This window comes from Sardina pilchardus, chromosome 3 (genome assembly GCF_963854185.1).
Source record: "Sardina pilchardus chromosome 3, fSarPil1.1, whole genome shotgun sequence".
Taxonomy (NCBI): Eukaryota; Metazoa; Chordata; class Actinopteri; order Clupeiformes; family Clupeidae; genus Sardina; species Sardina pilchardus.
In genome coordinates this window covers 7,842,680-7,868,314 of record NC_084996.1, presented here as the reverse complement: position 1 = coordinate 7,868,314, position 25,635 = coordinate 7,842,680, and the positions used below count along the sequence as shown (strand labels likewise).

The following is a 25,635-nucleotide window of genomic DNA, read 5'->3' as shown; positions in this document are numbered from 1 at the left end:
GGTGCAAAACCACCAACTGGGATGGATCGAAGGGCAAGCAAGCACAGAAAGTTTCCTACGATGGGGAGAAGTGGCCGCAAGGACTGCATCGATAAGATCAACGAATACAGTAATGTTTTACAACCCAGCTGGTATCCGCTGTTCATTCCGACATATCCCCACTCGGCGGTAGGCCTAGGCCTATTTAACTTTTTTTTTTTTCAAACAACGTGCCATTCCGACATGAGGTCATTAATAGGCTATCATCAATTAGGCTATCATTAGGCTATCATTAGGCTTACTATGCATGGCTGTAGGCAGCTATGAGGCCACTGAGATCTGGACCTCATCGGTTTTGTGAAAGCCGATTGGAAATACTTAAGTTTAGAGCGAACGTTTCAACTATGTTTGCCATGGTAGACAAAAACACTCAAATAAAACAATAGCCTAAAAAATAACTGCATGCGTAATGGACACGGCTCTATATCCTAAATAATTTTCGAGGTTCGCCATTTGGTAATATGACCTATCCTTACTGACAATAATTTAGATTGAGCACAACTAAAGTTGCACGAAGGCAAAATACAGTCCTAAAAGCCTATTCTATATAGCCTGGCCAATATTGTAGATGTGCAAAAGCAGCATTTGCGTGCGTGCTTGCCGGTGAGGTGTAGCCTACAAAAATGAGCATAACATCTGATTATTAAAGTATGGCTATAGGATATAGGCTAGAGAAGAGTTGGTTTAAAATTCAAGTGTAGTAAAAAAGTTTGTGCACAAGGTGCAGAACAAGAGTAGGCTAAATCATAAAAAAAATGGAAAAAGGTTCGCACACTTGAAATCCTTCTTTTATAGGATATAGGCTAGAGAAGAGTTGGTTTAAAATTCAAGTGTAGTAAAAAAGTTTGTGCACATCCCCGGTCAAGGTGCAGAACAAGAGTAGGCTAAATCATAAAAAAAATGGAAAAAGGTTCGCACACTTGAAATCCTTCTTTTTTGATTTGATTTGGTCTTCTTCAGATTAAAATTCAAGTACGTGCGCTATTTAACCCCTCGAGACCGACTGCAGTCTGCTGACACAGCCAGACGACTCTCCCAACCCATTCATTCGTTTTGGCCGATATAATCCATTCATTCGTTTTGTGCGTAGGCCTATATAGATTCCTGCATGCTGCATTACCGTGACCCTTAGCCTACCTTGTGGATGATTTTTTCTCATTGGAATACAGCAGGACAGAATGCCTTTTATCTAACAAACGCAAAAGCTGAGATTGTTGGAAGGACTAGGCTACTCAACAAACTTGTTTTTCGTTTCTGGGAGATCTCGTTATCGTTTTGGATTGTCGGATTTTTATACTTATTGTTTGGACTTATGGACAATGAACTTTGAGGGGTGGTTGTTAGTGCTTTACAAAGCTTTGTGTTAATAAGTGTCGGTCCTCCTATCCTTCAGCTCACTGCGCGATGCAGTTGCGCATAGTGGCCACGAAGTCATTAACTGTTTACGACACAATACATGATAGGGCTGTAGTCAAGACCACCTTTGTCGAGTCCAAGACAAGTCCAAGACCAGGACCGGTCGAGACCAAGTCAAGACCGAGTCCAGAGAGGTTCAAGTCCAAGACAGACCGAGTCCAAAACACTCGAGTCCGAGTCAAGACCGAGTCCAGGACAGAAAAAAACAAGTTGCATGCATGACAGTATAAAGACAATAATTTTGGGTTATTATTAATTTTGCTGATCTAAATACCCACCCAGGATTTGTAAGTATAACCATTCCCCTTAATATCACATACTTCCCTTGAATATTATAACATAATAAAGATGCCTGGACTCGGTCAAGACCAAGAACCATATTTGGCAAGACCGGTGGCCGAGACCGAGACAAGTCCAAGTCAGATACCAGCCGAGTCCGAGACAAGTCCGAGACCATAAAAAAACGGACTCGAGTCCGAGTCCGGACTCGAGTACTACAGCCCTGATACATGATATTTGTGTTTTTCGTTTCTTAGATTTAATGCATGTTTGACATATAAACAGGCCTTCAGTCCGTTAACTTAAGGCCTTCTTTTGCATGGGGTTGCTCGCATCCGCCCGTAACCTAGACTATTATGTGCGTAGTGGCTGTAGTCTTATAATAAGAGGCAAATTGTTACAGGACAACTTAAACTGACTTCCCCAATGCTTCCCCGCAGCACATTACATTTTAATATAGGCTAATATAGGATGAACAAAGTCTATGCTATATTAAATCCAGTAGCCTAATAATTCTATGTGCCACGTCCGATTTCGCAAGTGATGTAGTAGGCTACGTTTAAACATCGACAAACGTCTGTGAGACTACCCATTTCATGAAGAGCAATTGTCTCGTGCGATCATTCCCCCTCCCCCACACTTGTCTAACCAGTTCACTAGACATTATAGCCTACCTGTATGCGGCATTGGACGATTGCCTCCCTCCCCCCTCTCTCTCGACAGACACTTCCTGACACTAGGGCTCGGGATCATGACATCAAAACTTCGCGGGCACAGCCACATTGGCAGCTTCACTCCTTAGTTTACTATGGATTACTATGGATTTACTCCCGCCTTTTAGTGTGTTCCTGTTACTTAGTTTTTGCCTTCTTGGTAGTATGTTGCTGTGTAGTGGGGTGTAACAGTGCAACCCACGATCGCAAGAGGAAAAGAATAAATCGCTACTATTTCTGCTTCTTGTCTTGTGCATCTGAATGAATGGATATTACGTTCAGTGCGCTACCAAATGGCGGCGATATTCCTAGAATGCAAGGCGTGTGCCCGAGCCCTATTATGTAAATGTAAAAATGTGTGTGTGTGTGTGTGTGTGTGTGTGTGTGTGTGTGTGTGTGTGTGTGTGTGTGTGTGTGTGTGTGTGTGTGTGTGTGCGCTGAACCACGAATTCACATATTAACTTTTCTTTTCAGCAGACATCGCAATCATAAAAAAATCGCAAAACTTTTTAATAAAATAATGCCTCTTGTCTTAATGGGTTCCGGAGGTTCGTAGAGTAAGTTTTGAACCCCGGTCGCTGACGTATGATTAAGATGCCTCAACCATTTACGCCACAGTTCGAGGGTCAATTTCTTCGCACTTAGCCAAGAAATATAAAGGATTCAGTCAGTCGAGTTCATTTAGCCTATTCGCGGCATGCACTTGAAACGCCGATCAAAAGTTCTGACATGTTAAACTGACGTTAGTCATTAATTCACCACATGATAAAATGCTGTTATATTGACGCACAGTAGCCCACGGTAGTCTATGTCTATCTCTGAATCAACATGAACATGCATAACGAGATCCATATATTCTAAGTTGCTAGAAACTTCTTTTGCGGAGCTAGGCCTACTAGTCGATGGTTACAATGAATCACCCTCACTGCCCTATCGCATATCTGACCATCCATTGTTATAATGTTACAAAATGCGCGATCTTCTCCAATCATGTAGCCTACGGTTATAAGTAAAGTGACATGATAGGCATGTAGGCCTATTAAAGATATTTCTGTTAAATACGTTTTATTTTCAGTTGTCAAAAGTGGTGGGGACAAAATCTGTGATAAAGTGCTGGGTAAGCTACCCAGCGTCGCCGGTTAAAATGAACATGCCTCCGTTTTAAAATAGCCTATATGCCTACACATTTCTAAGTATTCCTAACATAAATGTAGCCTAAATGTCCATCTTGTCCATCTCTTTCGTCTTCGCCTTGACAATAATAGCCTATTCACGGAAATGCGGTCTTGCAACCGTAATGAATTAATGAATTAATCTAAGGTTGCCTATATCGAGTCTTTCAGGTTGAATTGAAGGCTTCTAAAACCATTTTCATTAATTTCAACAATGGTTTATTGAAACGTCGTTTGATTATAATTTCGCCAGTCATCACCTTCATTTTAATGATTAAATGAGACGGATTAAATGAGACGGATATGCGGAGCATTTCTCTCCCTCTCCATTGACCAAAACGTTGCTCTGGCATCTCTGCTGGACTGACTGAGTTATAGGCTACGTCGAGTGAGAGAGCCAGCTGTGAGGTACGCTGTAAAACATTCGAAAACTCTGAAACTGCAATCTGACATGCCGAGCGTGATGTCTCTTTTCTCCGCTTGTCACCAGCGCGGTGTCTTCGGGTTTTTCCGTGTTTTCCGGTATGAGCCGAACCTTCCTTTTATTAAGGCGGTCTTATGTTGCCCCCTTGCGGTTGCAGTTTTAATTAAAGTCCCGATGCTTCGGGAGTCCCGATGTGCGGGAAAGAAAGGAGCATTCTCAACCCGTACCACACTACCCCACAGTAAACCCACACTACCCCACAGTAAGCCCACACTAAGCCCAGAGTAAACCCACACTACCCCACAGTAAGCCCATACTATCCCACAGTAAGCCCACACTACCCCACAGTTGCCCACATTTTGGGAGGCTATGGGAATACAAGGGCCCATAATGGGTTCCACTGGGGGCCCAATGAGCCAAATGTGGGCAAGCCTTAGTGTGGGGCCCGCATGTGCCCCGCATTTCACGACGGAGCCCGCAGTGGGCCCTAATTACATGCCCGCAGTGGGCATCCTTTTGATTCTGTATCTATATGCCTTTGATGTCACTGTCATTTTTGTTATTCAATATATATATATATATATATATATATATATATGTAAGGGATAACGACCAACGAGGTGACCGGTTCGATGGAAATAATGGCTAGGTGGAAGTCTAGAACTCCGGCGACGTGCGAAGCTTGGATGCAACGTCACAGTTCATTTAAACTTTGCAACTAGTTTGGCGAAATAATATTCAAGTGTGATACGAGCAACACATTAGAACTACTTCGAGGGTAGCAGGTTATATGAAGTTAATGGCCACCCCATCAGCCAATCAGAGAAGAGAATTCCATTGTTGAGGGAGATAAATGTATATATATATATATAACATACATATATTTGAGCTATTTTACCAACAGGTGACGCTTTGGTACTCTGCTGGTCATATATGGCTCTGCTGCTGGTGTTATGGGTTACAGAAGACCTTAGGTTTAATTTGTGCAGGGAAAACTCATGTTTTGCTTTTCTTTTTTCTTCTTTTTTGTTATTTTTTTACATGACTCACTGAATCAGTCTAGGCCAGGGATCTCTAACCTTTTTTCCTCCAAGACCTACACTGACGTAATGAACACGGCCAGACTATGGCATGCATTGGCATCGGACCTCGACTCCACCCAAAGCTGTTGTACGCATTTTAAGGCTCCTTTCAACTCCTTTGTATGTAGACTGTCTGATTTTATATGATTTTTATCAAGGTTTACCAAGTGATTTATGAACATTTTCCTTGATTAGTTTGGAAAGTTACCCAGAAACAGGTGGGAAGCTACTGTAGCTCACAAGCCACATTGGGAAATCTGATCTGATCTTGGCAACCTTATTGGCAACCTTAATCACAAGCCTAGAATATGACAAATGAAGATAAAAATCACAAGTTATACAAATTGTTTCTTTATTTAAAGAACCTTCACAGATAATGTATTTCCTTTTCTATGTACATAGTCAAACAATATTTAAACAAAACCTTTGTTGAGCCAGTTTGTTCTGATTCTATAATGCTTTGCATATAAACACTAACACTGACATAACAGCCAGTCTGTACAGCTACAGTCATATATTAGATGTCTCCATATCTTACAGCCCATAGCTTGTAGTTAAACATGAGAATATTGCTTTATTTACGTATATTTCACCACCGCTTTTTGAAAGTTTGTCAGTATAAAATTCCCATTCCCTTACACAATAAAATGAAACAATCGAACAAACAAGGCAGGCAGTGGAACGTTTGGCTCTGCAGTAGGCTTTACAGGTTGTGGTCTGAAAATCTGCAGGGACAAAGTGAGCAGTGCTATCCCTTTTGACATGAAACCCATAATAATTTAATTTTGGCTGAGTATTACACCGACTATGTTTACTTGCACAGCAATAATCCGACTATTACCCTTATTCAGAATAAGACAATATTGTTATTATGGTGTTTACATGAGTTGTTGATAGAATATTCTGTTCCTATTTCCATTTGCATGTAAAGCAGCATAGTCAAATTATTACTAGCAAAGACAGTTCATTCTGTAAAAGTTTCAGCACTAATAGGATATGGAGGAAATGTGATTAAGGTGTATACAGGCATACAATGCACCTCAATAATGATTCAGGTCAGAATACTTCACATGTGTTAATTTGATTATTGCTTACTCCAACTATGACCTTATTCGGGTTAAGGCAATCAGAAAATGGCATGGCAATTTACATGGCAGCGTCTTATTTGGAATATTGCCTTAATTGGGTTAATATCGGAATATTAATGTCCCTGTAAACATACTCACTGTCACTTAAATCCATGCAGCTATACCCACACTGAGCAGTGCATTCTGGTTGCACTCAGTCAATTCACTCATACCACAAAAGGGAAGGATGATGATATTGCATGACTAGTTTTCCTGCAGAGAGCAGGTGGAACTTGATCTTGACAGCTTGACATCTGCAGTACCAACATGAGAGAGATGTCCAGAGAACAGCTGACCCAAGGCCATATCCAACCCACAGTCGAGTTGCCATCTGAATGAACATGAACAAGCACATCTCCGACACAACAGTCACAGGTGTCCACTGAGGGCTGAAGGTGGTGGAGGAGGATTTGAGGCACGTAAAATAAAGACCGATAACAACAATACATTGAGGCGGCATATAGTTCCAGCATCCTTCTCCCAGGTATAGGCACTACTCTGTCCATATGACAGGGACCTTCATCACAGTTTCCACTGACTCTGACTCTGTGTCTGTGTCCTGCCTGACTACCACAGACAGACCGACAGACAGACAGACACAGACAGACAGTTTTTCCTCACTCTCTCCTCTCTATGGCACACTGTCCTTACAAGAGAAAGGGACAGAGAGAGAGAGAGAAAGAAAGAAGAAACGAGATGCAGAAAGAGACCAATAAAGTGGGTGAGAAAGACAGACAGAGGGAGAGACAGATAGAGAACAAGTGAGTGTGTGTGTGTGTGTGTGTGTGTGTGTGTGTGTGTGTGTGTGTGTGTGTGTGTGTGTGTGTTTGTGTGTGGGTGGGGGGCTTTCTGGGGGTCTCATCTCGCATGGTGGGCCTCATCTGGGCTTGAACACCTCCTCAAACTCATTGAGGATGAGCTCCACAATCTGGTTCTGGAAGACCATGTGCACGGTGATGTTGGCCGACTCCGTCTGAGGCCGCAGTAACGTGGGACCAAACACAATCGCTGTGCTCTGGACTGACATTCGGTTCAACTCGCCACTTTCTATCACTCTGGAGGGGAGAGAGAAAGAGAAAGTGTGGTGTTTGTGTGTGTGTGAGAGAGAGAAACCCAGAAATGTAAAGACAAGAAGGAAGCATATAGAATGAATAGGCTGACAATATAACTGCTATACATTTAGTGTATATAGCTTAATAAAAAAAAATACATTTTTAAACAAAGAAGGCATTTACAAGATACATTACATTACAGCTCTCATGTGTGAAATTCCGCTCTTGTCGGTCTCGACCATACCAAGCCACTGTACTTTTTTGATGCATTTCAACATTACATTTTAAGCATGACCATGGCCAAAAGATTATCTAGGCCAGAGAAATCAATCACACAGTCCCAGACTCGACCTCAGGCTGAGAAGAGAGAGGCGGCAGGGATCACTCACCTGCGCAGGTGTTTGAAGAGGACCTCCATGGTGTTGTGGTTGGGTAGAGGGAGGGATCGCACCAGGTCCTGCATGTAAGAGACCTTCTGTTTGTAGTCGCTGATTTCTGCAGAAAAGAAAAAGAATCATCACTTGTATACATGGCAAAGTATAACTATGTAAGTCCAGTGTGTGTGTGTCTGTGGTGTGGTTAATCCTGTGCCCTATAAGTCCAGTACGTTTGCTTAAACATGTAACTGAGTGTGTGTGTGTGTGTGTGTGTGTGTGTGTGTGTGTGTGTGTGTGTGTGTGTGTGTGTGTGTGTTTGTGTTTGTGTTTGTGTTTGTGTTTGTGTGTGTGTGTCTGTGTGTTTGTGTGTGTGTGTGTGTGTGTGTGTGAGTGTTTCTGTGTGTGTGTGTGTGTTTCTGTGTGTTTCTGTGTTTCTCTGTGTGTGTGTGTGTCTTCTTATACGTGTGTACTGACTGATGGCAGCGATGAACTTGTCGAAGAAGCTGAAAGGGAAGAGGGGCTCGGGTAGTTCTCGGAGGAAGAGCTTCAGTGCTCCGGTGATGACGTGGATCTCCTCCCACTGCCCATCCTCTAGGTCCAGATTATCATCTGTACACGCACACAATCACAGAGGGAACGCACACGTTAAGAATGGACACTGTGGGGGGCGCTGTGGCGCAGCAGGCTACAGCGCCCGTACCATTTACGGGTCCGAGTGCCCATGGGGACCCAGGTTCGAATCCGGCCTGCGGTCATATCCCAATCCCACCCCATCTCTCTCTCCCACTTGTTTCCTGTCTACCTCTTGACTGTCCTATATAATAAAGGCAAAAAGGCCAAAAAAATATATACTTTAAGAATGAACACTGTGAGGAGGGAAATACTGGACAAAAATAAAACAATCATCGTGGTTGAAATCGTACAAAATCTATGTGTACTGACTATGTTACACATGCACTAATTAATAAACCAATGCAATGCAATTTGAGGTGTGACTCTCAAGGGACTGATAGGGTAACCTTTCATATTGTCTGATATTTATATACAGTAAGTAAGAATAGCAAAAAGAGGAAGCAATTACGAAGCGATGTGAAGTGAAAAAAGAAGAAAAGAGAAGAGAAATATAGAAAAAAACATGGCTCATTGCTGAGGCTGGTGAACCAGTTACTGGTTCCCGAGGGCACACGTTTTTCTGACTCTCACCGTGGTCGGCTTTGTGCCGCAGTCTCTGAATGACGGCGAGGTTGCCACTGACCCTGTAGATTCCATCGACATCAAGACCTGGAGAGCAACATCAGACACGTTCCTTTCAGTCCCGGAGATAAACTCATTTCTCAATGTCTACTACATACATTAGTATTCAGCATTTGAAAACAACACATTATCTAATCACTAAGTTTTCCCAGTTCTACAGGTCGACCGAAATATTACAGCTGTGTACAAATTCAAATTGGCTACATCTCATGATTTGTCTCAAGCCTGCATTTCATATTCTGCTGTGTGGCTCGTCAGAAGTGATCACTGGACACTGAGCCGAATAAGCGCCCACCTCTCCTCTCCACTGCCCTTATGCACTTCTCCAAGAATCGTGGAACCGTGCTGTTCTCTCGATGGCACAGGGTATCCAGGTGACATCCAAACACAGCATCTGTGTGTGTGTGTGTGTGTGTGTGTGTGTGTGTGTGTGTGTGTGTGTGTGTGTGTGTGTGTGTGTGTGTGTGTGTGTGTGTGAGGGAAGAGAAGAGGGGAAGGGGGACGTGAGATAACAACTCGTAACACTTAAAACATGATCTCAGTTGCAGTGTCATAACATCTACCAGTACTCAGAGGCTCACTACCTTCGCCGCAGAGAAAGAAAAAACAGGTAGAGGGAAGAGGAGTAGAAGAAAGAGATGTAAATTGTGTATCAAGAATGTTTCGTTATCTTTGTGGATGGAGTTCATAGTCCTAATACACTGCTCCAAAACCTTAAGGGGACACTTCTGTTTTTTTTCACAATTGTTAAAACACATTTGGTTTTGAACACAGGTTAAACTGTTATGAAGTGATTGTTTGATTTTGCAAAAACTGTCAGACGTTCTGTGAATGTAGACTGAGAAGAAAAGTTTAGCAGTGTATATTGGTGGCAATGGTAGGGTTGATAGTCTTAAGATCATTATCTATCAGACTACTGATACAATTTTCGATTTATACCTGGGGAAATCCTATATTGGGAGATTCGAAATGATGACGTTACAATTCATGTCATCATATCCCAAATGGTTAAAGAATTACATACTACTTTGAATATCTGGAATAACTTTCTCTTTGCAGCTTGAGGGTGAAGTGTGGGTGGGTGGGGAATGTCCCTCGTCTGCTTAGTGAGAGGAGTTAATCTCCCTCATCATAACAATACTCCCGCAGTAAAACCCCACACGAAGAGGAAAGTGAAAATGAAATAGCAGGTGAAAGAAGATTCACACAAGGCGTGTTTACATACCTAACCAGTGACATAGCAACTGGGTTTTGTTGATGATGACTCAATTGTCTGAGCATCATCTTAAACCCACATGTGACACGCCCGCTAAACCAGAGCTAATGATTAACTGATGAGCGGTTTCAAAGAAACAACAACAAAAACACCTTGAGTCTGCCGATATCTTCATCTATCCATCTCTATGCTTAAAGAAGGCTTCATATAAAAGCTGGACTTTTCTAATGCTCTGATGTACTCGTCATTTCATACTAAATGGGGCCAAAACTCACGAGGGACATGGCACCAAAGAACGAGTGTAAAAACAGACTGTAGGAGGATAGGATGTTGAGGATAACATTCCTGACGGGGCAGTAAAGACAGGTTTAAGTGGTGCTTCTAACTCACCCTTGATGTAGCCCTTCTCCTTGACCGCCTGCAGCGTGGGTCGCCTCTGCAGGAACTTGCGCAGCTTGGTTCTGACCCGGCCCTGATCTCCCGAGTCCCCGCTGCCGCTGCTGCTGGCGCCGGCGCTAGCGCTGCTGCGAAGAGCTGTTAGCGTGGCACACATAATGGCTTTGCTCAAGATTCACGCAAAACAAAACATTTGTGTGTGTGTGTGTGTGTGTGTGTGTGTGTGTGTGTGTGTGTGTGTGTGTGTGAATGTTGTATACACAACACAATGTAGGAGCAAAGCTTATTAAATCACATTTATTCAGTGCAGTGTGTGCATGTGTGTGTGTGTGTGTGTGTGTGTGTGTGTGTGTGTGTGTGTGTGTGTGTGTGTGTTAGAGCCACAGATCTCTTTTTGAGAGAGTTCTTCGTATCTGTGTAAAAGTGAGCTTCCACCATCTGTCATACTCACATCTCTTTCTGTCTTTGTCATTCTCTGAATCCTCCTCCTCCTCCTCTGAGACATGATCTTGTTCCTGGGACACGGAATCACAGGATTAACACGCACATAAAACAAAACTCACGCCAAAACCACAGCCCAATTTGGATATATAGTACAGTACAGTACAGTACTGGCAACTCTCCAGCGGAGTACCAGCAACCTACAGCAGAGGGCGCTGCATGCCACTCACCAGCTGTTTGATGGCGTCCAGAATAACTTTGTGCCAGTCGGTGATGATGCTCTCAGTGTCGTACTGAATGAGGTACTCCGACCCGTTACGCGTCTTCAGCTGTTGAAAACATAATACGTTTTTACTGTGCAATACGTTTTTACTATGTAAAAACTTTATTTTAGTAGTTTAATTACAATGGTCTGACACACACTGGTCTGTAGCTTGTCCATACTGTGCCAATGTATTGAGGTGTTATTACTAGTAGGGCACCTTCCTTCTGGCAAATTGTAGTCATTGAGATCCCTCATACTAACAGGAAATTACGTTGAGAATGACAGAAACCATTATCTTGAACTGATACACTATTAGGCCACGTAGTGTAGGCATTTATGACACTGTATACGTATAAAAGGCAAGTAAGCATGCCATCTTTAGATGAAAGGTCATTCACACCCAGATGGATAGTGCAACACTAGCATACAATGTGTTAATAATTCACTATAAACATCTTTCGCATATGGGAAGCCACAGCCGGCAGAGAAATGTCTTTTTGAGAACTTTCGTTGAGAAAACAAACCTCCAGAACGTTCTTCTTGCTGGATTTGTCTCTATGCGCCCAAAGGACAGAAGCCCCTCTCAGTTCAACCGTGTATTCAGGGACGATCTGGTTCGTTTTGCTCTGAGAGGGTCGGAAATAGCAACAGATTTAGTCATTAGTCACCATGTCAGTAGGACTCATGTCAACTGTTGGGCTTCACAGGAGAGAATGCCTTCTGCAATAAGCCTCTCTAGAGTATTTGAGGAAAAAGGCAACAATTACAAAGCTTACAAGTTACAAAGAGACCCTTAATTAAAACGTTATTTGGATACCCTTAAAGGGATAGTTCGGGTTTTAAGACATAAAGTTATATGGGTTCCCTGTCAGCAACGTTGTGCATCAGCACTGACTTACCCCCCGACAGTGTCCTGTGAGCCGAGATCCAGACGGTTTTTGATCGTTTTTGATGCTGAAGAAAGTAGTCCGGCAAGTTGCTGGGGTCACGAAAGTAAAGTGTTTTTCTTCTCAAAACCATATGCGTTCAAAAGAGTGATATATTTGCACCACAAAAACGTTGTCCAGGAAAAATTCAAACCTCGTTATCACTTGGCACTATTTTTCTCGATTCCTATCACTGCGCGCTACTGACAGCTGGACAACGTTTTTGTGGTGCAAATATATCACTCTTTTGAACGCATATGGTTTTGAGAAGAAAAACACTTTACTTTCGTGACCCCAGCAACTTGCCGGACTACTTTCTTCAGCATCAAAAACGATCAAAAACCGTCTGGATCTCGGCTCACAGGACGCTGTCGGGGGGTAAGTCAGTGCTGATGTACAACGTTGCTGACAGGGAACCCATATAACTTTGTGTCTTAAAACCCGAACTATCCCTTTAACATGGTTCCTCTATAGAAAGGAGCAAAAGAGCCAAAAAACGTATGACTGTACGTCCACATTCCACATTCACATGCACTTCACAACAAAATAACTTAGTAGGAATATTGTTTGCTGGGAGGATTTCTTACAGAAGGTCCTGATGGGGCTGATTTGGGATCTCTATGGAATGTCAGGATACCACCATGGAGAACCGTCCAGGACTGAGACCAGTTCTTCCTGGAATAGTGAACAAAGTCCAAGGAACCAGGTATAAGTCTAATATAATGCCATAATACTGAGTGTCCTTACAGTTAATTAAACAAACAATACTTCCATGTGCATTGTCTGTCAAAGTGTATGTTTGTCATCAAACTTATGTCTATACCCCTGCCAAATTCCAAACACTAACCCCAAGAACACATTCTAAAGATTCAAGTTTCAAGATTACCTGAGTTTCTTTCCACTGTCAACTACTTTGGTTTTGTTGAGAATTCCAGCTTTCTCCAGCAGGTGGCCCTGTAAGACAAGGACCAGAGCAGTCAGAGGCTGAGACAGGTCACACTACGAGCATTGAAGGCCGACCCAATTTCTACTGCAGGAAAGAGGAAATCCTGGAGAAGATTTTTATCAAGGTGGAACAGAGAAAGAAAGGAAGAATTGCACCTCTGAAGAGGACCAAGGCTTAGTAAAGGACACAAACCCAGCTTTGTGTAGAGCAAATACTTTGAACAGGATCAAGGTTAGTAAGAACAAAAAACTCAGTTATGTCTGCATAGACTTTGAACAGGACCCAGATTAGTAAGGACACACAATCTCAGTTATGTCTGCATATACCAGACTTTCACCACCATTATGATCCCCTGCTACTCAACAAGTTCTTCAGTTCTTGTAACGATCCAGCAGTTCATGTACGGCCATGTTATAAGTCGCTTTAGTGAAAAAGCATCTACCGAATGCAATGTATATCATGTACACTCTACAGAGGACCCACAGTTGGTTCTGTAATCTATCTAACTATGTTGTCGACATTTACATTTTGAAAGACACCCAAGAGAAAAACATTCAGAAGAAGAGCTACCATCAATCAGACCACTATCTCCCAACACACCCGCTATGTTAGTCACCATGTTGCTGCCATAATGTGGAAGATGAACATGAAGCCCTGTCGTTAAAAGGGACTAATTCAGGTAGACTGGAGACATGCAAAAACTGACCCCAAGGTTTAGTATGAAAAAAGCTGATATTCTCAATGAAAACAATAACACCCAAAGGTCCCTACACCACGAAATGGAAAATATCTCCTGCCCAAAGCCATGGGCTATTTGAGCGAACACCCACTTACACCATATATCTGCGAGTCTGAGCTCGTACTGGACAAGTTTCTCCGCAGTCTGACCCTACCATCCTTTAGGACACATGAGGGAAAAAACAGAAGCTTGGCATGAACACAGGAGTGATGATGTGATATGAGAGGATTACACGGCAGCTAGGGTTGATGAGGTGGACATGATGGATGGGTATGTGTGTGTGTCTGTGTGTGTGTATGTGTGTGTGTGTGTGTGTATACGTGTGCGTGTATGCATGTGTGTGGTGGTGATGTCTGAGTTAAGTCTGTGTGTGTGTGTGTGTGTGTGTGTGTGTGTGTGTGTATGTGTGCGTGTACTTGTGTGTATGTGTGTGGTGGTGATGTCTGAGTTAAGTCTGGGTGTGTGTATGTGTGTGTGTGTGTGTGTGTGTGTGTGTGTGTATGTCTGTGTGTGTGTGTGTGTGTGTGTGTGTGTGTGTGTGTGTGTGTGTGTGTGTGTGTTGTTGCATGTGCATGTTTTGTTTTTAGTACATACATGATGGGGTGTCTCTGGAGAATTCCCTGAGCTGGCCGAGGCATCACTGGCATAGTCAGAGACATGTCTCCGGTGGGATGGAAAGAACTTCTGAGCAGAACACAAGAGAAACACAGAGCACTGGTCAAACATAGGGCTCACTACAGTTACAGTACATAGCATGTACTAAGAACACCAACATTCTCTGGAATATAGTTCAGAATTTTAAGAGAACTAGATTCTGAATCTGATATAGGCCTAGTGAATACTTTAGGTCTTCTGAAAATGGTTCTAAGTAGCACATTAAAGACTCTTAAAATAGAATCTGTAATGATTCTCTCAAAATATAAATAACATAAATCAAACTAGAAATGCAATTCCAAGGAATTACCAGTGCATGAAAATGCAAAAATAGATAGATAATGTAGATATGGTTACTGAGGTGTAGCTAGGGTAAACATGGTGGTTGCATAGTTTACAGAGAGTTGATAGTGTGAAGGTAGACAGTTTAAAGATGAAACATTCCAGTTCTAACTTAACTAATGATTTCTATTCATGTTAAAATGTTGATTAGCTAACTTAGCTAATGATTTCTAGCAGTTACGCTAAAAATGCTAATTATGCTAGCAATGCTAACTCTACTAACAATGCTAACCAGGTTGATTAGCTAACTTATCGATGATTTCTAGCAGTAATGTTAATAATGCTAACTATGCTAACAATGCTAAATTTGCTGACAATGCTAACCAGGTTGATTAGCTAACTTAGCTGATGATTTTTTGCAGTTATGCTAAAAATGCTAACTATGCCAACCATGCTAACTAGCTAACTTGTTAGTGAGGACTTTTATTTTGAAACATTTGTTGCTAGGGTATCCATGGTGGCCACTATCAGGAAACAAGAAGTTACTGCAGTAATCATGTTGGTTGCTATGGAAACGGTTATAAACACTTAATTTTAATGGTTGCTATGTTGGTTGCTAGGTACATGGAGGTTTCATGTAGTTGACTGGAGGCATAGTGGATGATAACTGACAGTTGGAATGGTTGAACAGTTCAATAGTTGAGTAGTTTCAATGGTTAAATGATTTAATAGTGTATTATTGCAGTGAGGACCTTTATTTTGAAACAGTTGTAGACAGAGGAAGTAGTGAAACAGGATCTGTAGTCTTAATGAGATTGTATGCTTAAAGCCTGAGACAGAAGGTGCCTCTCATAGCGTTTACGCGTCCTCTCTCGCTCCTCACTGATCTACATAAAGAATGATGGAGCGGCAACAATGGGATAGTCTAGCCCTTCTTCTATCTTTCTTTATGTAGATCATTGAGGATCGAGGAGCGAGGGAGGACATATAAACGCTGCTTGAGAGGGACCCACAGTAAATACTTTAAAAGTTGTATGTAGATAGTCTAATTAATGTTGATAGATAGAATGTTTAATGGATGTTGATAGGCAGATTGTTTTATATTGATTGACAGTTTAATGGGTGGATGAGTGAATGGTCTGAAGAAGATGAATGGATAGAAGGTTGGATGGAATGTGCCTTATATTCTTGTTAAGAGAGACACTGATACAGCTCTCTGAGAGTAGTTGACACAGGTGTAATCAATTTAACTGGCTAGTCTTAAGAGAGCCAGAGTACTCTTAAAGCCTGAGACAGAGTAAATAATTTAAAAGTTGAATGTAGATAGTCTAATTAATGTTGATAGACAGAGAGTTTAATGGATGTTGATAGACAGATTGTTTAATAGATGTTGATAGACAGTTTAATGGGTGGATGAGTGAATGGTCTGAAGAAGATGAATGGATAGAATGTTGGATGGAATGTGCCTTATATTCTTGTAGAATGGAGAGACACAGCTCTCTACTGAGAGTAGTGGATACAGATACAGGTGTAATCAATTTAACTGGCTAGTCTTAAGAGAGCCAGCCTGAGACAGAGTAGATTGTTTAAAAGTTCAATGTAGAGCGTCTAATTGATGTTGTTGATAGGCAGACTGTTTAGAATGGGTGGATGAGTGAATGGTTTGAAGAAGATGAATGGATATAAAGTTGGATGGAATTAGGAGGACTTATTTTGATACTGTTGTGCACAGAGGATACAGGGGAACAGAATATGTAGTCTTCAGAGAGGAGCCTGAGAGAAACTGACAGTTGGTGCCCAGGTGGCTGACCAGCTGGGGTAACATTCTAATTGCTGCCGTGATGTCATAATGAGCAATGTTAAGTCTATGGGGGAATTGGTGATAGTTTTTAACTAATAGTTTAAAAAGTATAAAAGTTACAAAGTTGAAAAATACAAAGCACATATGGCATAAGCAAGACCTACGCAACAAAGTTTGAATGAAGTTTCTACGTTAAACGGTTGAAGCTGAATTGCGAGCGTTAGAAGAAGAAGTTTAACTAGAAATGCAATTCCAAGGAATTACCAGTGCATGAAAATGCAAAAATAGATAGATAATGTTGATATGGTTACTAAGGTGTAGCTAGGGTAAACATGGTGGTTGCATAGTTTACAGAGAGTTGATGGTGTGAAGGTAGACAGTTTAAAGATGAAACGTTCCAGTTCTAACTTAACTAATGATTTCTATTCATGTTAAAATGTTGATTAGCTAACTTAGCTAATGATTTCTAGCAGTTGTGTTAAAAATGCTAATTATGTTAGCAATGCTAACTTTACTAACAATGCTAACCAGGTTGATTAGCTAACTTAACCGATGATTTCTAGCAGTAATGCTAAAAATGCTAACTATGCTAACAATGCTAGATTTGCTAACAATGCTAACCAGGTTGATTAGCTAACTTAGTTGATGATTTTTTGCAGTTATGCTAAAAATGCTAACTATGCTAACAATGCTAACTATGCTAACTAGCTAACTTGCTAGTGAGGACTTTTATTTTGAAACATTTGTTGCTAGGGTATCCATGGTGGCCACTATCAGGAAACAAGAAGTTACTGCAGTATAATCATGTTGGTTGCTATGGAAACGGTCATAAACACTTAATTTTAATGGTTGCTATGTTGGTTGCTAGGTACATGGAGGTTTCATGTAGTTGACTGGAGGCATAGTTGATGATAACTGACAGTTGGAATGGTTGAACAGTTAAATAGTTGAGTAGTTTCAATGGTCAAATGATTTAATAGTGTATTATTGCAGTGAGGACTTTTATTTTGAAACAGTTGTGGACAGAGGAAACAGTTAACAGGATCTGTAGTCTTAATGAGATTGTATGCTTAAAGCCTGAGACAGAAGGTGCCTCTCATATAGCGTTTACGCGTCCTCTCTCGCTCCTCACTGATCTACATAAAGAATGATGGAGCGGCAACAATGGGATAGTCTAGCCCTTCTTCTATCTTTCTTTATGTAGATCATTGAGGATCGAGGAGCGAGGGAGGACATATAAACGCTGCTTGAGAGGGACCCACAGTAAATACTTTAAAAGTTGTATGTAGATAGTCTAATTAATGTTGATAGACAGAATGTTTAGTGGATGTTGATAGGCAGATTGTTTAATAGATATTGATTGACAGTTTAATGGTGGATGAGTGAATGGTCTGAAGAAGATGAATGGATAGAAGGTTGGATGGAATGTGCCTTATATTCTTGTTAAGAGAGACACTGATACAGCTCTCTGAGAGTAGTTGACACAGGTGTAATCAATTTAACTGGCTAGTCTTAAGAGAGCCAGAGTGTACTCTTAAAGCCTGAGACAGAGTAAATAATTAAAAAGTTGAATGTAGATAGTCTAATTAATGTTGATAGACAGAGAGTTTAATGGATGTTGATAGACAGATTGTTTAATAGATGTTGATAGACAGTTTAATGGGTGGATGAGTGAATGGTCTGAAGAAGATGAATGGATAGAATGTTGAATGGAATGTGCCTTATATTCTTGTAGAATGGAGAGACACAGCTCTCTACTGAGAGTAGTGGATACAGATACAGGTGTAATCAATTTAACTGGCTAGTCTTAAGAGAGCCAGCCTGAGACAGAGTAGATTGTTTAAAAGTTGAATGTAGAACGTCTAATTGATGTTGATAGGCAGACTGTTTAGAATGGGTGGATGAGTGAATGGTCTGAAGAAGATGAATGGATATAATGTTGAATGGAATGTGCCTTATATTCTTGTAGAATGGAGAGACACAGCTCTCTACTGAGAGTAGTGGATACAGATACAGGTGTAATCAATTTAACTGGCTAGTCTTAAGAGAGCCAGCCTGAGACAGAGTAGATTGTTTAAAAGTTGAATGTAGAACGTCTAATTGATGTTGATAGGCAGACTGTTTAGAATGGGTGGATGAGTGAATGGTTTGAAGAAGATGAATGGATATAAAGTTGGATGGAATTAGGAGGACTTATTTTGATACTGTTGTGCACAGAGGATACAGGGGAACAGAATATGTAGTCTTCAGAGAGATTGCCTGAGAGAAACTGACAGTTGGTGCCCAGGTGGCTGACCAGCTGGAGTAAGATTCTAATTGCTGCCGTGATGTCATAATGAGCAATGTTAAGTCTATGGGGGAAATTGTAATAGTTTTTAACTAATAGTTTAAAAAGTATAAAAGTTACAAAGTTGAAAAATACTTTGCCCACATCGCGTAAGTAAGACCTACGCGACATAGTTTGAATGGAGTTTCTACGTGAAGCGGTTGAAGCTGAATTGCGTGCGTTAGAAGAAGAACTAGAAATGCAATTCCAAGGAATTACCAGTGCATGAAAATGCTAAAAAAGATAGATAATGTAGATATGGTTACTAAGGTGTAGCTAGGGTAAACATGGTGGTTGCATAGTTTACAGAGAGTTGATAGTGTGAAGGTAGACAGTTTAAAGATGAAACATTCCAGTTCTAACTTAACTAATGATTTCTATTCATGTTAAAATGTTGATTAGCTAACTTAGCTAATGATTTCTAGCAGTTAAGCTAAAAATGCTAATTATGCTAGCAATGCTAACTTTACTAACAATGCAAACCAGGTTGATTAGCTAACTTATCGATGATTTCTAGCAGTAATGTTAAAAATGCTAACTATGCTAACAATGCTAAATTTGCTGACAATGCTAACCAGGTTGATTAGCTAACTTAGTTGATGATTTTTTGCAGTTATGCTAAAAATGCTAACTATGTTAACAATGTTACCTATGCTAACTAGCTAACTTGCTAGTGAGGACTTTTATTTTGAAACATTTGTTGCTAGGGTATCCATGGTGGCCACTATCAGGAAACAAGAAGTTACTGCAGTATAATCATGTTGGTTGCTATGGAAACGGTTATAAACACTTAATTTTAATGGTTGCTATGTTGGTTGCTAGGTACATGGAGGTTTCATGTAGTTGACTGGAGGCATAGTTGATGATAACTGACAGTTGGAATGGTTGAACATTTCAATAGTTGAGTAGTTTCAATGGTTAAATGATTTAATAGTGTATAATTGCAGTGAGGACCTTTATTTTGAAACAGTTGTAGACAGAGGAAGTAGTGAAACAGGATCTGTAGTCTTAATGAGATTGTATGCTTAAAGCCTGAGACAGAAGGTGCCTCTCATAGCGTTTACGCGTCCTCTCTCGCTCCTCACTGATCTACATAAAGAATGATGGAGCGGCAACAATGGGATAGTCTAGCCCTTCTTCTATCTTTCTTTATGTAGATCATTGAGGATCGAGGAGCGAGGGAGGACATATAAACGCTGCTTGAGAGGGACCCACAGTAAATACTTTAAAAGTTGTATGTAGATAGTCTAATTAATGTTGATAGACAGAATGTTTAATGGATGTTGATAGGCAGATTGTTTAATAGATATTGATTGACAGTTTAATGGGTGGATGAGTGAATGGTCTGAAGAAGATGAGTGGATAGAAGGTTGGATGGAATGTGCCTTATATTCTTGTTAAGAGAGACACTGATACAGCTCTCTGAGAGTAGTTGACACAGGTGTAATCAATTTAACTGGCTAGTCTTAAGAGTGCCAGAGTACTCTTAAAGCCTGAGACAGAGTAAATAATTTAAAAGTTGAATGTAGATAGTCTAATTAATGTTTAATTTAAAGTTTAATGGATGTTGATAGACAGATTGTTTAATAGATGTTGATAGACAGTTTAATGGGTGGATGAGTGAATGGTCTGAAGAAGATGAATGGATAGAATGTTGGATGGAATGTGCCTTATATTCTTGTAGAATGGAGAGACACAGCTCTCTACTGAGAGTAGTGGATACAGATACAGGTGTAATCAATTTAACTGGCTAGTCTTAAGAGAGCCAGCCTGAGACAGAGTAGATTGTTTAAAAGTTCAATGTAGAGCGTCTAATTGATGTTGTTGATAGGCAGACTGTTTAGAATGGGTGGATGAGTGAATGGTTTGAAGAAGATGAATGGATATAAAGTTGGATGGAATTAGGAGGACTTATTTTGATACTGTTGTGCGCAGAGGATACAGGGGAACAGAATATGTAGTCTTCAGAGAGGAGCCTGAGAGAAACTGACAGTTGGTGCCCAGGTGGCTGACCAGCTGGGGTAACATTCTAATTGCTGCCGTGATGTCATAATGAGCAATGTTAAGTCTATGGGGGAAATGGTGATAGTTTTTAACTAATAGTTTAAAAAGTATAAAAGTTACAAAGTTGAAAAATATAAAGCACATATGGCATAAGCAAGACCTACGCAACAAAGTTTGAATGAAGTTTCTACGTTAAACGGTTGAAGCTGAATTGCGAGCGTTAGAAGAAGAAGTTTAATAATAATAACTAGAAATGCAATTCCAAGGAATTACCAGTGCATGAAAATGCAAAAATAGATAGATAATGTAGATATGGTTACTAAGGTGTAGCTAGGGTAAACATGGTGGTTGCATAGTTTACAGAGAGTTGATAGTGTGAAGGTAGACAGTTTAAAGATGAAACGTTCCAGTTCTAACTTAACTAATGATTTCTATTCATGTTAAAATGTTGATTAGCTAACTTAGCTAATGATTTCTAGCAGTTACGCTAAAAATGCTTACTATGCTAGCAATGCTAACAATGCTAACCAGGTTGATTAGCTAACTTAACCGATGATTTCTAGCAGTAATGCTAAAAATGCTAACTATGCTAACAATGCTAAATTTGCTAACAATGCTAACCAGGTTGATTATCTAACTTAGTTGATGATTTTTTGCAGTTATGCTAAAAATGCTAACTATGCTAACAATGCTAACTATGCTAACCATGGTAACTAGCTAACTTGCTAGTGAGGACTTTTATTTTGAAACATTTGTTGCTAGGGTATCCATGGTGGCCACTATCAGGAAACAAGAAGTTACTGCAGTATAATCATGTTGGTTGCTATGGAAACGGTCATAAACACGTTTTAATGGTTGCTATGTTGGTTGCTAGGTACATGGAGGTTTCATGTAGTTGACTGGAGGCATAGTGGATGATAACTGACAGTTGGAATGGTTGAACAGTTCAATAGTTGAGTAGTTTCAATGGTTAAATGATTTAATAGTGTATTATTGCAGTGAGGACCTTTATTTTGAAACAGTTGTGGACAGAGGAAGTAGTGAAACAGGATCTGTAGTCTTAATGAGATTGTATGCTTAAAGCCTGAGACAGAAGGTGCTTCTCATAGCGTTTACGCGTCCTCTCTCGCTCCTCACTGATCTACATAAAGAATGATGGAGCGGCAACAATGGGATAGTCTAGCCCTTCTTCTATCTTTCTTTATGTAGATCATTGAGGATCGAGGAGCGAGGGAGGACATATAAACGCTGCTTGAGAGGGACCCACAGTAAATACTTTAAAAGTTGTATGTAGATAGTCTAATTAATGTTGATAGATAGAATGTTTAATGGATGTTGATAGGCAGATTGTTTAATAGATATTGATTGACAGTTTAATGGGTGGATGAGTGAATGGTCTGAAGAAGATGAATGGATAGAAGGTTGGATGGAATGTGCCTTATATTCTTGTTAAGAGAGACACTGATACAGCTCTCTGAGAGTAGTTGACACAGGTGTAATCAATTTAACTGGCTAGTCTTAAGAGAGCCAGAGTATCTTAAAGCCTGAGACAGAGTAAATAATTTAAAAGTTGAATGTAGATAGTCTAATTAATGTTGATAGACAGAGAGTTTAATGGATGTTGATAGACAGATTGTTTAATAGATGTTGATAGACAGTTTAATGGGTGGATGAGTGAATGGTCTGAAGAAGATGAATGGATAGAATGTTGGATGGAATGTGCCTTATATTCTTGAAGAATGGAGAGACACAGCTCTCTACTGAGAGTAGTGGATACAGATACAGGTGTAATCAATTTAACTGGCTAGTCTTAAGAGAGCCAGCCTGAGACAGAGTAGATTGTTTAAAAGTTCAATGTAGAGCGTCTAATTGATGTTGTTGATAGGCAGACTGTTTAGAATGGGTGGATGAGTGAATGGTTTGAAGAAGATGAATGGATATAAAGTTGGATGGAATTAGGAGGACTTATTTTGATACTGTTGTGCGCAGAGGATACAGGGGAACAGAATATGTAGTCTTCAGAGAGGAGCCTGAGAGAAACTGACAGTTGGTGCCCAGGTGGCTGACCAGCTGGGGTAACATTCTAATTGCTGCCGTGATGTCATAATGAGCAATGTTAAGTCTATGGGGGAAATGGTGATAGTTTTTAACTAATAGTTTAAAAAGTATAAAAGTTACAAAGTTGAAAAATACAAAGCACATATGGCATAAGCAAGACCTACGCAACAAAGTTTGAATGAAGTTTCTACGTTAAACGGTTGAAGCTGAATTGCGAGCGTTAGAAGAAGAAGTTTAACTAGAAATGCAATTCCAAGGAATTACCAGTGCATGAAAATGCAAAAATAGATAGATAATGTAGATATGGTTACTAAGGTGTAGCTAGGGTAACCATGGTGGTTGCATAGTTTACAGAGAGTTGATAGTGTGAAGGTAGACAGTTTAAAGATGAAACGTTCCAGTTCTAACTTAACTAATGATTTCCATTCATGTTAAAATGTTGATTAGCTAACTTAGCTAATGATTTCTAGCAGTTACGCTAAAAATGCTTATTATGCTAGCAATGCTAACTTTACTAACAATGCTAACCAGGTTGATTAGCTAACTTAACCGATGATTTCTAGCAGTAATGCTAAAAATGCTAACTATGCTAACAATGCTAAATTTGCTAACAATGCTAACCAGGTTGATTAGCTAACTTAGTTGATGATTTTTTGCAGTAATGCTAAAAATGCTAACTATGCTAACAATGCTAACTATGCTAACCATGCTAACTAGCTAACTTGCTAGTGAGGACTTTTATTTTGAAACATTTGTTGCTAGGGTATCCATGGTGGCCACTATCAGGAAACAAGAAGTTACTGCAGTATAATCATGTTGGTTGCTATGGAAACGGTCATAAACACTTAATTTTAATGGTTGCTATGTTGGTTGCTAGGTACATGGAGGTTTCATGTAGTTGACTGGAGGCATAGTGGATGATAACTGACAGTTGGAATGGTTGAACAGTTCAATAGTTGAGTAGTTTCAATGGTTAAATTATTTAATAGTGTATTATTGCAGTGAGGACCTTTATTTTGAAACAGTTTTGGACAGAGGAAGTAGTGAAACAGGATCTGTAGTCTTAATGAGTTTGTATGCTTAAAGCCTGAGACAGAAGGTGCCTCTCATATAGCGTTTACGCGTCCTCTCTCGCTCCTCACTGATCTACATAAAGAATGATGGAGCGGCAACAATGGGATAGTCTAGCCCTTCTTCTATCTTTCTTTATGTAGATCATTGAGGATCGAGGAGCGAGGGAGGACATATAAACGCTGCTTGAGAGGGACCCACAGTAAATACTTTAAAAGTTGTATGTAGATAGTCTAATTAATGTTGATAGACAGAATGTTTAATGGATGTTGATAGGCAGATTGTTTAATAGATATTGATTGACAGTTTAATGGGTGGATGAGTGAATGGTCTGAAGAAGATGAATGGATAGAAGGTTGGATGGAATGTGCCTTATATTCTTGTTAAGAGAGACACTGATACAGCTCTCTGAGAGTAGTTGACACAGGTGTAATCAATTTAACTGGCTAGTCTTAAGAGAGCCAGAGTAGGCTACTCTTAAAGCCTGAGACAGAGTAAATAATTTAAAAGTTGAATGTAGATAGTCTAATTAATGTTGATAGACAGAGAGTTTAATGGATGTTGATAGACAGATTGTTTAATAGATGTTGATAGACAGTTTAATGGGTGGATGAGTGAATGGTCTGAAGAAGATGAATGGATAGAATGTTGGATGGAATGTGCCTTATATTCTTGTAGAATGGAGAGACACAGCTCTCTACTGAGAGTAGTGGATACAGATACAGGTGTAATCAATTTAACTGGCTAGTCTTAAGAGAGCCAGCCTGAGACAGAGTAGATTGTTTAAAAGTTCAATGTAGAGCGTCTAATTGATGTTGTTGATAGGCAGACTGTTTAGAATGGGTGGATGAGTGAATGGTTTGAAGAAGATGAATGGATATAAAGTTGGATGGAATTAGGAGGACTTATTTTGATACTGTTGTGCGCAGAGGATACAGGGGAACAGAATATGTAGTCTTCAGAGAGGAGCCTGAGAGAAACTGACAGTTGGTGCCCAGGTGGCTGACCAGCTGGGGTAACATTCTAATTGCTGCCGTGATGTCATAATGAGCAATGTTAAGTCTATGGGGGAAATGGTGATAGTTTTTAACTAATAGTTTAAAAAGTATAAAAGTTACGAAGTTGAAAAATAAAAAGCACATATGGCATAAGCAAGACCTACGCAACAAAGTTTGAATGAAGTTTCTACGTTAAACGGTTGAAGCTGAATTGCGAGCGTTAGAAGAAGAAGTTTAATAATAACTAGAAATGCAATTCCAAGGAATTACCAGTGCATGAAAATGCAAAAATAGATAGATAATGTAGATATGGTTACTAAGGTGTAGCTAGGGTAAACATGGTGGTTGCATAGTTTACAGAGAGTTGATAGTGTGAAGGTAGACAGTTTAAAGATGAAACATTCCAGTTCTAACTTAACTAATGATTTCTATTCATGTTAAAATGTTGATTAGGTAACTTAGCTAATGATTTCTAGCAGTTACGCTAAAAATGATAATTATGCTAGCAATGCTAACTTTACTAACAAAGCTAACCAGGTTGATTAGCTAACTTAACCAATGATTTCTAGCAGTAATT

General features: G+C 40.2%; 1 protein-coding gene across 2 annotated transcripts in view; it reads right to left on the bottom strand.

Moving 5' to 3' along the window:
* Positions 1–5,460: 5,460 nt before the first annotated feature.
* The window catches only part of arhgap27l (Rho GTPase activating protein 27, like), a 53,679-nt gene continuing 33,504 nt past the window's right edge, over positions 5,461–25,635 (bottom strand). The window contains exons 7-19 of one of the 2 annotated variants that reach the window (XM_062531612.1): positions 14,459–14,548; positions 13,960–14,022; positions 13,066–13,133; positions 12,767–12,854; positions 11,778–11,879; positions 11,219–11,317; positions 10,999–11,062; positions 10,542–10,685; positions 9,231–9,329; positions 8,885–8,962; positions 8,156–8,290; positions 7,694–7,799; positions 5,461–7,307 (exon numbers count right to left, since the gene is read on the bottom strand). In XM_062531612.1, coding sequence (XP_062387596.1) covers positions 7,130–7,307; positions 7,694–7,799; positions 8,156–8,290; positions 8,885–8,962; positions 9,231–9,329; positions 10,542–10,685; positions 10,999–11,062; positions 11,219–11,317; positions 11,778–11,879; positions 12,767–12,854; positions 13,066–13,133; positions 13,960–14,022; positions 14,459–14,548 — 1,314 coding nt within the window. In that variant the 3' untranslated portion in view covers positions 5,461–7,129. The remainder of the gene's footprint in view (positions 7,308–7,693; positions 7,800–8,155; positions 8,291–8,884; positions 8,963–9,230; positions 9,330–10,541; positions 10,686–10,998; positions 11,063–11,218; positions 11,318–11,777; positions 11,880–12,766; positions 12,855–13,065; positions 13,134–13,959; positions 14,023–14,458; positions 14,549–25,635) is intronic. The other variant, XM_062531613.1, reaches the window with a different exon arrangement.